General features: G+C 42.0%; 1 protein-coding gene across 1 annotated transcript in view; it reads left to right on the top strand.

The window, feature by feature from the left end:
* The window catches only part of MDH1B (malate dehydrogenase 1B), a 28,272-nt gene that overhangs the window by 8,724 nt on the left and 5,857 nt on the right, over positions 1–13,691 (top strand). The window contains exons 5-9 of the mRNA XM_059927536.1: positions 1,697–2,193; positions 5,425–5,566; positions 6,908–7,071; positions 10,059–10,198; positions 10,503–10,554. Coding sequence (XP_059783519.1) covers positions 1,697–2,193; positions 5,425–5,566; positions 6,908–7,071; positions 10,059–10,198; positions 10,503–10,554 — 995 coding nt within the window. The remainder of the gene's footprint in view (positions 1–1,696; positions 2,194–5,424; positions 5,567–6,907; positions 7,072–10,058; positions 10,199–10,502; positions 10,555–13,691) is intronic.

Raw genomic sequence — 13,691 nt, 5'->3', positions numbered from 1 at the left:
CCTTCCCTCTCCCTTGTTTCCTCCCTTCCCTCCCCCGTCTTCCTGACTGTTGCCCTCTTCCTCTTGCCCACTTGCGTTTGCTCCTCATCACTCTCAGTCTCAGTGGTGGGTGGACACATTCGATGTTTGTGTCATTGCTTTTTCTCTCTATCTCTGTGCTCTGCCTCCCTCTTTGTCCTTCTGCTGTCCATCTTGCTCTATCTCTCCCTCCCCCTTTCCTTTCCTCACCTCCCAATCTGTCTCTCACACTGCCCTTCTTACTCCCTATGTGTGTATCCTAATATACAGGCTCATCTGAAAAATTCTTTGTTATTATGAAAGATTTCAAATGCAGAAAAGAACTGAGAATGATGTAATAACTGTCCATGAACTTTACACCCAGATTTAATAATATTACATCGGCTTTAGGATTTTTTTAATATTTATTTATTTATTTGGCTGCGCTGGGTCTTAGCTGCAGCACGCGGGATCTTTATTTGCAGCATCCGGGCTCCTATCTGCGGCATGAGGGCTCCTCCTTGTGGCCTGCGGGACCCAGCTCCCCGACCAGGGATCGAACCCGGGCCCCCCTGCATGGGGAGCACAGAGTCCTAACCACTTGACCACCAGGGAAGTCCCTAGATATTTTTAAAGGATTAAAATGGTACAGATGCTCTTGAAAACACCACTGCGCCTCTCTCCAAACCCACTGTGAAAAATTGCCCCAGATGCATTTCCAAACTCCCCCTCAGCAGTCATTAGGGCTCTCAGTTATCAGCCAAGCTATAGAGTACTCAAATACTGGCTGAATTGTGGGTGCAGATACATGATACCTCGCCTGTGTTGATCCTAGGCTTCTTTATAAGGATTTGGAAAAATAGGCCTTTCTAAAAGATGTCATTACTTTGCAGATAAGGGTACAACATAGAAAAGAGTTATGGTTAAATGAAACTGATTTCCTTATCTTTTTTTAAAAAGAATGTAAACACGTAATTACAGTAATATGACACAGTTCTTTTAAATTTTGCTTTCTGCCTATTCTATTTAATTTGAAAAGCCTTATAAACAGGTACATTTCTTACTTTGGTATTGTTTTCAGATGGCCAAAGCAAGAAGCTAGCAGTGAGAATTATTTTGTTCTACTTTTGATTTCTAGCCTTAAAAATGTCTGTGCAGCTGTGTATGCCAATTTAAGATATTAAATCACCCTATTAATGCACATGCAGAATTATATCTATTAAGAATAAAGCCTGGGGACTTCCCTGGTGGCACAGTGGTTAAGAATCCGCCTGCCAGTGCAGGGGACACGGGTTCAAGCCCTGGTTCGGGAAGATCCCACATGCCACGGGGCAACTAAGCCCATGAGGCACAACTACTGAGCCTGCGCTCTAGAGCCCGTGAGCCACAACTACTGAGCCCGCGTGCCACAACTACTGAAGCCCGTTCGCCTAGAGCCCGTACTCCGCAACAAAAGAAGCCACTGCAATAAGAAGCCCGCGCACCACAACAAAGAGTAGCCCCCACTAGCCGCAACTAGAGAAAGCCCGCGCACAGCAATGAAGACCCAACACAGCCGAAAATAAATAAATAAATAAATTTATAAAAAAAAAAAAAAAGACTTCTATACATGGTTGGTACTTTAAAAAAAAAAAAAGAATAAAGCCTGAAAAGGAGCAAAAGATTTAACCATTCGTAATCGGCTTTGCATTTTCATTAGTGCATCGGCGCCTGCCTGCTACAACCTAATTCCCATCTTGACAAGTGGTGAAGTGTTTGGACCGCATATGGAAATTAGCATAAACCTATTTGACAACAAGCAGGCAGAAGAAAAACTCACAAGCCTTGTGAAAGAGGCTCAGGACCTGGCGTCGCCCTTCCTGCAGAGTGTGTCCGTCTGCACCCGAGCGGAGGAGGCCTTCCGCCAGGCCCACGTGATCATCTTCCTCGACGACCACGTGGACAAGGAGGTGTACAGTTTAGAAGACTGCATCCGAAGCAGGGCTACTCTGTGCCACCTCTACGGATCCCTGATTGAGAAAAATGCTCATGATTCCGTCAGAATTATTGTGGGAGGAAAAACCTTTGTGAATCTCAAAACGTCTTTGCTTATGAGATACGCTCCAAACTTCGCCCACAATATTGTCGCTGTGGCCTTGGGCGTAGAAGGCAAAGCGAGGGCGGAGCTGGCCAGAAAACTGAAAACGACTCCCTCATGTGAGTGAGCTCCCGTTTCCGTGTCTGGTTTTAAACAGCGTGATTTCACAGCAGCTAGGAAGAACACTGTCCCCTCTAAAATCAGTCGGGATATCTGGACTACAAAGTATGAAGCAGAGGCAGAGAACTTCTGATTGTGTGATTTCACTACTGTGCATTTTCTTTCTACTAGCTTTTATGACTAGCTGATCTTTTCCCATCATTATAAAAATTAAGAAACAAATACTTAAATAAGATTTCTATTTTTCAAGTAGTAATTTGAAACTTAATATTTCTTTTTTTTTTCTTTTTTTTTCCGTGATAGTAGTCAACCAACGTAATGGGTGTTTTTTAAAAAAATACTCAGGGCTCTGTTAAAGTGACCCCACCCCGCTTCCCACCTGTGTGACTTGAGGCAAATCACTTAACCTTGCTGTGCCTCACTTCCTCACCTGTAATATGAGGATGTAAATAGCACCTACATCCTAGAATTGACGCAAGGATTTAAAGAGATAATATTTCTAAAGTGCTTGGAGGAGTGCCTGACACATGGTAAACATTTGCAAGGATAGTAAAGTTGTTAAGGTGATTATGCTATTTGATCAGTTTCTGCTCCTAGTAATCTTTGTACTTATAGAGGTCAAAATCATAGGAGGATGAGACAGAATCAGAAAATGGATTTTTGTATCTAAAGGGGGAGTGCTGTATCTAAAAATATTTGTCATATTTGACAGACTTTAGCTATTTGTGTCCTTAGATGGAGCAGGTGCAACGAAGTCTATTGAGAATACCAGGAAGTGCAAGGCATGACATCAAGCAAAATTGGGAAGACAGTAAAATGTGAGCCTAGAATGCTCTCAGTCAGAGCTATAAAGGACTTTGGTGAGCCCCTCACACATTAGGGCAAGAGCCGTATTGTCCTTTTCTTAACAACAAAGCCCTAGGACCATAACTTCTGGTATTCTTGCATACAAATCATTAGTGTCTTACCCCCAGGGTCAGTGCATACCTCAGCCAAATGGATACTAAAATTATTCAATAGGAAAACATTTCCTAATCATTTTATCTCTGTTATCAACCTTATATGTATATGTGTAGATACTAATTTCTCACAAAAGATCTGTGATACACTGATGAAAGTGTCAAGAAGAGGCAGTGTTACAAAATTTAAAACAGAGCAGGCACTTTCAACCAGAAAGCTGCTCTCTTGTGAGCCTGGTGGTACCATAAATTCTAAACCCTGCTGTATTCAAAGCCAATAAGCACAGGAGCAGCAGAGAAAAGAAAAGTGGAGACAAGTTGGGACAAAAAAGGGAAATGTTAGAGGGACGGCTGTTAAAGTGGAATTGTCAGTGGAGTAGTAAGGAGGAAGTTGGCAACGACAAGAGTTAAACAAAGTAACATGAACTAGAAAAAGCATCAGGGAGAATTATTCCAGGAGAATTCCAGATGCCCAGAGGGGAGCAAACCTTTTCAGGATATCCCTTGAGTTCAGTTCACACATAAACCTGTTTCTCAGACTATGTACATTGGCTTAGTTGAACTCTTTCTGTACAAGTGACAGAAAGTCCACTCAAAGCGACCAAAATCAGAGCTATTTTTCCACATAACTGAAGAGTGCAGGAGTAGTTCTTATTTGGGGCATAGCCGGATGCCGGGGTTCAAATGATGATGTCAAGCCTGGTTCGTGCTCTCACGTGGCTCGTCACTCAGCTCTGCTTTCCTCAGCTTTGATCTGATTCTCGGATAGGCTTTCCCTAAAAAGTGGCAAAATGGCTATGGGCATCATAGCTTAACTACCCCAGCAGAAAAAGAGCGTTCTCTTTCGATTCTTTGTATAAAAGTAGCAGAATAATATCTCATTGACTGGGCTTGGACCACATGCCCTTCTCCAAATCAATCATTGTGGCCAGAAATCTGGAATCTAGGTCTGATGCCTATTGATAGACCTGAGAGGTGAGGACAGCTTCACCCAAACCAAATGGACTGAAAGTGGGGAAGGGTACCTATTGAAAGAAAAACCAGTATGCTGTTAAAGAAAAAAAGTAGGAAGAGATGTTAGAACAACAACAACAAAAAAAAGCAGATGTCCGCTATAATTTTCTCTAGCTTGATTTAAGGCATTTAGAGCTATAAAGGGCCTTAAAGCTTTAAGAAAAATTCTTTTCCCTCCTGCCTGCCTTTGAACACAACTCTGTAAGACTGTGATACTTGGAGCTGCTGCAGTCATTTTAGGACCATGAGGGGAAAGCCAAGAGAGTAACATCTTTGAGTTGCTTAACAAGCACCAGTGTCACTGCCTACCTCGACTTGTTATCTGAGAAAAGTAAACTCCTTCTAGTTCAGCAAAGTCAGAAGGATATTCTGTTACTTGAAGCCAACAGCAATCTTATCTCATACAGAACAGGGAAGAAATTAATCTCCGTAATAGAAAGTGGTGTGACCTTTTAAGAGAATTAAATTTTTAAACAAATAAATAAGTTTATAAATAAATCAATAAAATCCCCTATTTTCACTTCAGATACATTCCCAGAAAATCCACAATTATTAGAGAGAATTATTAGAGAGAATTTCATATACTAGAATCATATGAAATACCAATTCCTATTTCTCTCTACCTCCATCCTCTTCTTTTTCTTGGTAGTATGTATCACGTTGTATAGTAGTTGTTTTCTCACCCACTCCCCTCTACCCCCAGAATATTGCAAGGATTTGGGCTGATTTGTTTTCTTCTGAGCCTCCCACCTAAAAGTGCCTCACACATACAAGCTAATTCAATATCTCTTTGTTGATTAAGATGTTCCTCGGGGTCCTCTTATTCCAGCATCTCCATTCTGCAGGAAACGAAAGCCACCCAGGGAGTCAAGTGACTTGCCCAAATTTCTATTCCAGTCTAAAATCAGGGACTCTCTGTCAGAATCAAAGCAGATAAAAAATCCTCTTCATGGCAAGCAGAGTGGTGAAGTTAGGACCAGAGCGGGGGTATAATTTTCAGTAGCAATTTCTTTCAGGGAGCATTTCAATGTTCCCTGAATTCAGTCCTATGCTCACACCATCCACGTGCATTATTAGGAATGGCCAGACTCTGATGATTAAGGAGATGATCCACATTGTTTGCACATTTTTAGGGAGCATAAACTTAAGTCTGTTTTATAGCAAAAGGACCAATAGTAAAACAAACACACGAATAGAAAGTAGACTACAGGCAATTTTTTATATTACAATATTTTTTTAAATTTCTTTTCTTCACAGGCATCAAAGATGTGATAATTTGGGGTAATATTAGTGGAAATAACTACATCGATCTGAGAAAAGCCAAGGTTTACAGATATGAGAGTGCTGTTTGGGGACCTCCTCACTATTCACGCCCTGTTTTAAGCCTGATTTTTGATAGGTACAGTATCTTTTTAAGTGAAGTAGTCTAACAATATTGAATAAACATGTAATGTTATTATAATCATTTAAAAATCATCTTAGAAATCTGTGGGCAGAAGTAACTTTGTTCACACTCATCCTCATTTATGCTTTCTATTGAAGAAATGTAGAGAATTCCACAGAATTTCAACTAGTCAGTCCCCACCCCCAATTTATTTGATTTTGGAATTTTGAATTTTTATATTTCAGATTATCCTTAAAGTGGCTCACAGATTCCATTAATGTTATCACTAAAGCAAACATATGTAAAGTGAACCTTATTTAATGTAAAGACCTCTGTCCAAGTTGAAATTAGTTGAAAAAGCTTCGAGAATAAGGAATTACGATGGTGAGCAGGCCCAGGCCATGCTGGGTGTTGGGTCCCAGGAAAGGCAGAATTGAGACGTGGTAAGGAGCATCATCTCTGGAGCCAAGCCACCTGGGTTGGAATTCTCATTCAGCCACTCATTAGCTGTGTGACTTTAGAGAAGTTGCTTAACGTCTCTGTGCCTCGGTTTTCCCATCTGCCAAGTGGAAATGGTAACAGAGTACGGGTCTTATGGGGTCATTGGGAAGATGAAGTGAGTTAAGACAGGCACACAGTCAACACCACCATGACGAAAAGGGCGTGGAAGGAGGAAGGGGGAGGAACGCCTTTGGAACAAGTTTCTAAACTTTGCAGCACTTTCCCAGTGGTAGCATGTCCTTTCCATCACCCCTTTCTTCCCTTCCCTTCCTTTACCCACGCCTAGAAATTGTGTCCCTGGACTCAGTTGTCTTGGAGCGCGGTTCCCCTGCATTGCTGCGTGGGCGCGGGCAGCATCTCCTGGGGCTGTATCGTGCCGGCTTAGCAAGGGCAGCCGTTTCATGCCTGTTCTAGTCCGGCTGGACTGTTCCCCGAGTTTAAACTTCACATTAGAAAACTTAATTATTTCCTTAGTTCTCAATGTGAATAATTCAACATTTCATGATACTATTTTATTTAAAATGAAGGATACCACTGGTTCCAAGAGAGCCTCTATGGCGAATAAATTCTTTGTGATGAAATTAATTGTTCTTGCAGCCTTTGGCCACTTTTCTGTGTTCCATATTTATGGTATCAAGTTTTTAGTTTGAAACTTTAGGACTCCTTTCTGCTCTGTTTCATTACTTTTCAGTTGACTCTTTATGGGCTTAAAGAAGCCTGAAGAAGGGGCGCAGGAAGTCCTACTTCTATTTTGTGGAGGTGATTTCTTGTACTTAGATCCATTGACCCAGGGAACATTCTTATTCATTCGTATTCCTTCCTCCATTGTAAAATTGTTTCTTTCTCTCCTTACAGTGAGTGGGTAAACAGAGAATTTGTGGTAAGTCTTAAAAAGTTCACCGCCACAGGAAGACAATTTGGAGGCATCTTAGCTGCACACAGTATAGCCACTACGTTGAAATACTGGTACCATGGCTCACCCCCTGGGGAGATTGTGTCTTTAGGGGTACTGAGTGAAGGTAAATCTGGGTTTTTCTTATCTTATGATATTTTAAAACCTCCACGTATGCCCCCTGTGCTCCTACTTTTGTGTCCCTACCTAGACAGGCTCCTACCTCTTCAAAGGCTCTGTAAGCTCTCTGGATTTTCACAATTCCTTAATCATTCATTCATGCATGCATTCCTTCAGTTATCCATTCAGCAGTGCAACAGTATTTTGTGTGCATGCACTGGGAACACACATAGGGAGTAGGCCTGGCTTTTGCCTTTCAGGAAGCTCACAGCAGAGTAAAGGAGAGCCACATACATAAATGAAATAATTCTGTTAAGTTTTTCTCACTGTATCCCTACTGAGGAAGGGAAAGCAAGGTCAATTTTCAGCAGGCAGCAGGAAGAATCAGGACCGGCACCATAAAGGAGGTGACACTTCAGGAAGTGTCACCTGCAAGTTTGAGTAGTTGTTTACCTGACAGACAAGTATGGGAAGAACATCTGGGCACAGGAGCTGCAGGAGCAAAGACACAGACACACGATACAAAGGGCACAGCAAGACCCAGATCTCAGAGTACCAGGCAGCAGCCGGAATGTGGAAAGCTTGCTCTCCGTCCACAAATACTGTGGATATATTTTTATATCCTTACTATTTTAATCTGCTAAAAACTATTCAGAGCACTTCTACTGTTTTTTGAAAAATAGGAAAGAGAGAATAGCTGATGGTCTGTGCACTGTAGGTTCTACCTAGAGCATGTCTTCCCTTTGTGCTTTACATTCTCCCTGAACAAGCCCATCCATTCCCAAAGCTCCAGGCCTGGGCCTCGCTGCTGAGCCCTACCTTGTCAGACATTGCCACCTGGATGTCATGCTGTCACTTCAAACCCACACACACCAAACTGAACCTGTTGTCGTCCTCCCCAGTCTGAGCCACCTCTTGTATCCTTTATGTTATTAATGGAACCACGATCCTTCCCATTGTTTCAGTGACTATGGTGCAGCTCAGGGAAATCTCCCCAAATCCCCCAAGTCAGAATTAATCTCTGTCTCTCCTCTGTACTCACGTAGCATTTGTTCCTCTATCAGAGAGCATATCACAGCCTGCCTTTATGGAGGGGGTGGTTAGTTGCATATGCCCTCTGCATTAGAGTTCACCCACCCTGAGGGCAGGGCTTTGGCTGGGTCTTCTTGTTGCTCCTTCATGGGTAGACTCTCAATGCGTCTTGTTCAATTAAGGTTAACGCAGGAACGTATGCATCGTGTGAATTCAAATCACTGTGTTACCTTTTTAGTGAAATAGACATTTAAAACCTCACCTTTATCTGTAAAAGTTTAATTAGGGAATTCCCTGGCAGTCCAGTGGTTAGTGTTCCCCACTTCTACTGTTCGATCCCTGGTCAGGGAACTAAGATCCTGCAAGCCATGCGGCACAGCCAAAAAAAAGTTGAATTAATCTCTGTAGGAATTCATCAATAAGCAGTTCAGTGTTGGGGGCAAGTGAGGTGAAGATCAAGTGATCATTGTGTCCCTGAAATGGTACCATATATGTACACCCTCATCTGTTGTTCACTCATAAGGCTGGCTCTCAAATAGAGAGTGAACAGAGGGCCCGGGACATCCTCTACGGAAGAGTCTTTTAGATCCTGGTTTCTTGACTCTCCTCAATATTTTGCCCTAGTGACAACATTTTTTTTTAATTGAAGTATAGTTGATTTACATTGTCATGTTAGTTTCAGGTGTACAGTTCAGTGACTCAGTTATATATGTATATTCTTTTTCAGATTCTTTTCCCTTATAGGTTATTACAAAATATTAAGTATAGTTCCCTGTGTTACACAGTAGGTCCTTGTTGGTTATCTATTTTACATATTTTAGAGTATATATGTTAATCCCGTCCTCCTAGTTTACCACCCCCCTTTCCCTTTGGTAACCATGAGTTTGTTTTCTATGTCTGTGCATCTATTTCTGTTTCATAAATAAGTTCATCTGTATCTTTTTTTTTTCAGATTCCACATATAAGTGATGCCATATGGTATTTGTCTTTGCCTTATTTCACTTAGTATGATAATCTCTAGGTCCATCCATGTTGCTGCAAGTGGCATTATTTCATTCTTTTTTAAGGCTGAGTAATATTCCATTGTATAAAAGTAACACATGTTCTTTATCCGTTCATCTGTCAATGGACATTTAGGTTGCTTCCACGTCTTGGCTATTGTAAATAGTGCTACAGTGAATATTGGGGTGCATATATCTTTTCAAATTAGAACTTTCTTCAGATGTATGCCCAGGAGTGGGATTGCAGGATCATATGGTAACTATTTTTTGTTTTTTAAGGAACCTGCATACTGACAACATTTTTGATGACTAGAATGGCAAGAATAATTTTCTTATTTGATTGAGACACAAAAAACGGGAGGCATTTTATCTGAAGGTTGCTCAGTTAGTAATAAGCATTATCATTTTTTTTTTATTTGGAGCACATTTAAACTGGGAACTAGGAACTGTGAGGAGATCACCGACTTTCCCTTGCCAGTGCTTGCCCCTTGGCTCTGTGACTGCAGTAGCAGGCTGGAAGAGCAAAGGCAAGATTGGACAAGTGCTCGGGCTCAGGGGCTACCTAGGGGGGCAAGGGAAAGCCAAGGAAGCAGACAAAAGGAATCCAGAAAAGGTGGAAGAGAAGGACTGCATTAGTTCCCAAGGCAGAGGCAGGGCATCTGAACCCAGCAGGGACAAAAGGGATAAAGAGGGAACAATGGTTCTTCCTTCTGAGAGAAACACAGAAGGGCGAGTTGTCAGAACTTGCAGAGGTGCTCAATAAATTCTTCTCGAGTGAGTGTTTTGATCTTCTCTGGGGAGGAATTCGCAGAAATTCCTCCATTATCATTAAATCCACCATTAGATCCACCATTATCATTAAAAAGCATGTACTATGTCTGTCCTTTTCTACAGTGTTACCGGAAAGGTTTATTTATCTGAGTGCTTTTGTTTTGCTTTGCTTTGTGTTTGCTCCCTGCAGGCCAGTTTGGTATTCCTGAAGGGATTGTCTTTTCTATGCCTGTGAAATTTGAGAATGGAACTTGGGTGGTTCTTACAGATCTTGAAGATATTGAAATAAGTGAACAAATAATGACCAGAATGACAAGTGATCTAATTCAGGTAATGTCAGAATAGCCCTAAGGGAACTGACTTCAGTAATAGCCTGAAACCGATTCCCCTAGATCAAGGCATACACTGGTTTTCTGTGGGTTCGATTTGCATCTTATTCCTAAGAACAATAAGGAGGCAATAAAGGTTTGAAGAAATCAGCAGAAGAACACTACTCATTTGGTTATGTAATTTCTAGTATGTTAAAAACAGTTGTTGGTTACTTAAACATCAAGGATCAAAGTGTTTTTCTATTAAAGAATGATTGTTAGTAGTTGTGGTCATTTAACTCTCTGATTACAAAATTTTTCCATAGGAGAAACTTGTTGCACTTGGCGAGTTGATACATTTTCAGCCATATCAATCAGGTAATCTTTTAGATATGATGTTTTACTGGGCTGCTATTAAAAGAGTATTAAAATATGTGTTAAAACGGAATCACTATTTAATATAAATAAGTATAATTCATATTTCATCACTTTTAAGGTAAATTATCGACAAAATAAACTACCAGGTTTAGTGTGTCCTTTGAAATAAAGTTTCTTAAAAGAATGCTAAAGAAATCACATCTTAAAGGCACTATTGCCTTATAAAGTTTATGCATACCATATGTATTAGTTTCCTAGGGCTGCCATAACAAATTACCACAAATTGGGTGGCTTAAAACAACAGAAATTTATTGTCTCATAGTCCTGGAGACCAGAAGACCTAAATCAAGGTGTCACCAAGGCCATGCTCCCTCTGAAGGCTCTAGGGAAGAATCCTTCCCTGCCTCTTCTAGCTTCTGGTGGCAGTGATTGGCATTCTTGGCTTGTAGCTGCTTCATTCCAATCTCAGCCACGGTCTTCGCAAGTCTGTCTTCCCTCTGTGTGTGTCTATGTTGCCAAATCTCTCTGTCTTTATAAGGACACCAGTGATTGCATTGGGGGCCCACCTTAATCCAGTCTGACCCCATCCTAACTTGATTATATCTGCTAAAACTAATTTCAAGTAAGGTCACATTTACTGGTACCAGGGAGCAGGACTTCAACGTATCGTTTTGGGGACACAATACAACCCACAACACTACAGTTACTTTTAGGTAACTTTAAAAAAATAAATTTCAATAAGCTTATTTTTCCTATTGGTATTTTCTCTACTTGTAAACTTACAAGGAAGTGGTCTCATCTTTCTTTCTTTCACCTTAAAGAAAATCTCATCTGAAATATGAAAATACAAACATAAATGAATTAATTCACTTACAGAAAGGCACTCAAGTGCCTTTTGAGAGCCCAACATCCCTTCCATGTACCAGTGTTTATGGAGTGTCAACTGTAAGCCAGTGCTAAGAGCTAGAAATATGGGGGTGGAGAAGATAGACCTGTTCTTGCCTTTTGAAACCTACAATCCATCAGGGGATCGTAGTTTACACAAATGTCTGCAGCTGTGGTGAGTCTTAGGCATGAGAAGTACAGGGTGCTGTGCTATGAGAGCTTATACCTGGGGATGTGTGCAAAGAACTTGAGGCAGGAAATCATGTCACCTTGTTTGAAAAACCACCAAAAATAGCTTGTGTGGCCAAAGCCTAATGAGATGAAGCTGAGAGAGCCATGAAGGGTAGATGAGAGTTGCAGAGGCTTCTGGATGGAGAATGACCCAATAGGGTTGTGATTAGTTTGGAAAACAAATTGGAACAAGGCTAGACTGTTTGCAGGGAGACCAGTATCAGGAGAGTAGCAGAGTGACACAAGGAAGCGGTGATTACAGCTGAGGCTGGAGGCTGTAGAATTTTGAGAGATATTTAGGAGGTGGAATTATCAAAGACTTGATGACGGACTGGCTCTGGGGAATGTCAGAGGACTCAGACTTCGTTTGCTTGAGCAATGGGGTGGGTTTACCAATATGGGAAAAAATGATAGAGGAAATTATCTGAGAAAGACAGAGAGAGAGAGAGAGAGAGAGAGTGCGTGTGTTTGCCTATGCGTGTGTCTGTTGGGTGGCAGAGGATGGGTGCGGTGCCAGAGTAGAGGAAGGATGAGTTTAGTTTCTTACATTTTGATTCTGAAATACCTACGGGGTATCTCAAATGGAGACATTACATAGAGAACTGCATACTTTCTGGAGCTCAGCAAGATCTGGACTGCAGTTATCAAATTGGGAGTTGTTGCCTATAAATAGGAATGAGGCCATGAGCATGATGGAGATTGGAGAGAGCGGGGGTGCCTGGAGGAACTTAGCCTTTAATGGTTAAGTATAACAGGAACAGCTGACAGAGGACTGTGAAAAAGGGGTGATCAGTCAGGACAGCCCCTGAAATCTGACACCATGGGAGACCTAAAGGCGGAGTGTTTCAGGAATGAGGGCTGGTCTACACTGTCAGATGCTGCCAGGGGGTCAAATAAAATGAGGCCTGAAAAGTACCCAATGGATGTAGGACACAGAGGTCATTTGTGACTTTGATTAGAGCAATTTTGTGGAATGAGGGAGGCAGAAGTGAGACCAGAGTGGGAGGGGAGGACCCCAGCTCCCTGTGGAGCTGGGGTGCTTAGTGCTGCGGGCCTGAGGAACATGCTGGGTGCTGAGAACAGTGGGAAGGGCCCCCATCAGGATTTTCACACAATAGAAGGGCTTTCTGAAGGAGGTGACATCTAAACCAAGTCATGAGAGGAAAGAAGGCATTAGCTAAGGTGGGGATAAATGGGAGGGTTGGTTCATTCAGAGGGAGCAACAAGGTGTACAAAGGTAAAGACATAAGGCAGAACTTTCTGCGAACCGCCAATTCATTTTATCTGGAAAATAAAATTTGAAGTGAGAAATGTCAGGAGGTGGAGAGGTGACTTATCTTGTTAAAACCAATGAAGGATTTTAGGCAGGGGAGGGACGGGAGCAAGTTCAAATTTGGAAATGATCATTCTGTTCTTAATGAGAAGAATGAATTGGATGGGAGACACCAAAAGTAGTAAGACCAGTCTGTTTGCAGGTAGAGAAATGATGAGGGCCCTAACCAAGAAGTGGCCATGAAGATGTAGAGAAGGGGCTAGATTTGAAGATATAAAGTTGACAGAACTTGACCAATCTGAGATAGAGGCTAAGAGAGAGCTCCGGAGGGTCAAGAATGTCCCAATGTTTTTGGCATCTCAACATGTGGTGGTGGCATTCCCTAAGACAGCAGTTCCCAAACCATCAGCCACAAATGGGTTGGGGGTGTGGAGCTAATGGTCCCCTTAGCTCCACAGACTGAGTATGCGGCAGCTGGAGTCCCCAGGCTGGTTCCCTCTATTGTCCTTGACATTTGCTGTGTGTGCTAAGTCATGAAAATGATTGGGAAGCTGTGGGCAAGGTAAGGAATATAGAAGGAGCAGATTTTTAAGAGACATCTATGTCCAGTGGGTGAGGGACACATATCTCTGGAAGCCAACAGAGAAATCTGGGCTGGAGATGAGGCTACGGAGTCATCAGCAACTAGGTGGTAGTTTTTAGAAGAAACTGATAACCATGGTGGTCCTGTGGGGAAGGGCCTGAGTAG

This window comes from Balaenoptera ricei, chromosome 7, assembly GCF_028023285.1.
Source record: "Balaenoptera ricei isolate mBalRic1 chromosome 7, mBalRic1.hap2, whole genome shotgun sequence".
NCBI lineage: Eukaryota > Metazoa > Chordata > Mammalia > Artiodactyla > Balaenopteridae > Balaenoptera > Balaenoptera ricei.
The sequence above is the reverse complement of the archived record's forward strand: the minus strand, read 5'-3'. Positions and strand labels throughout refer to the sequence as shown.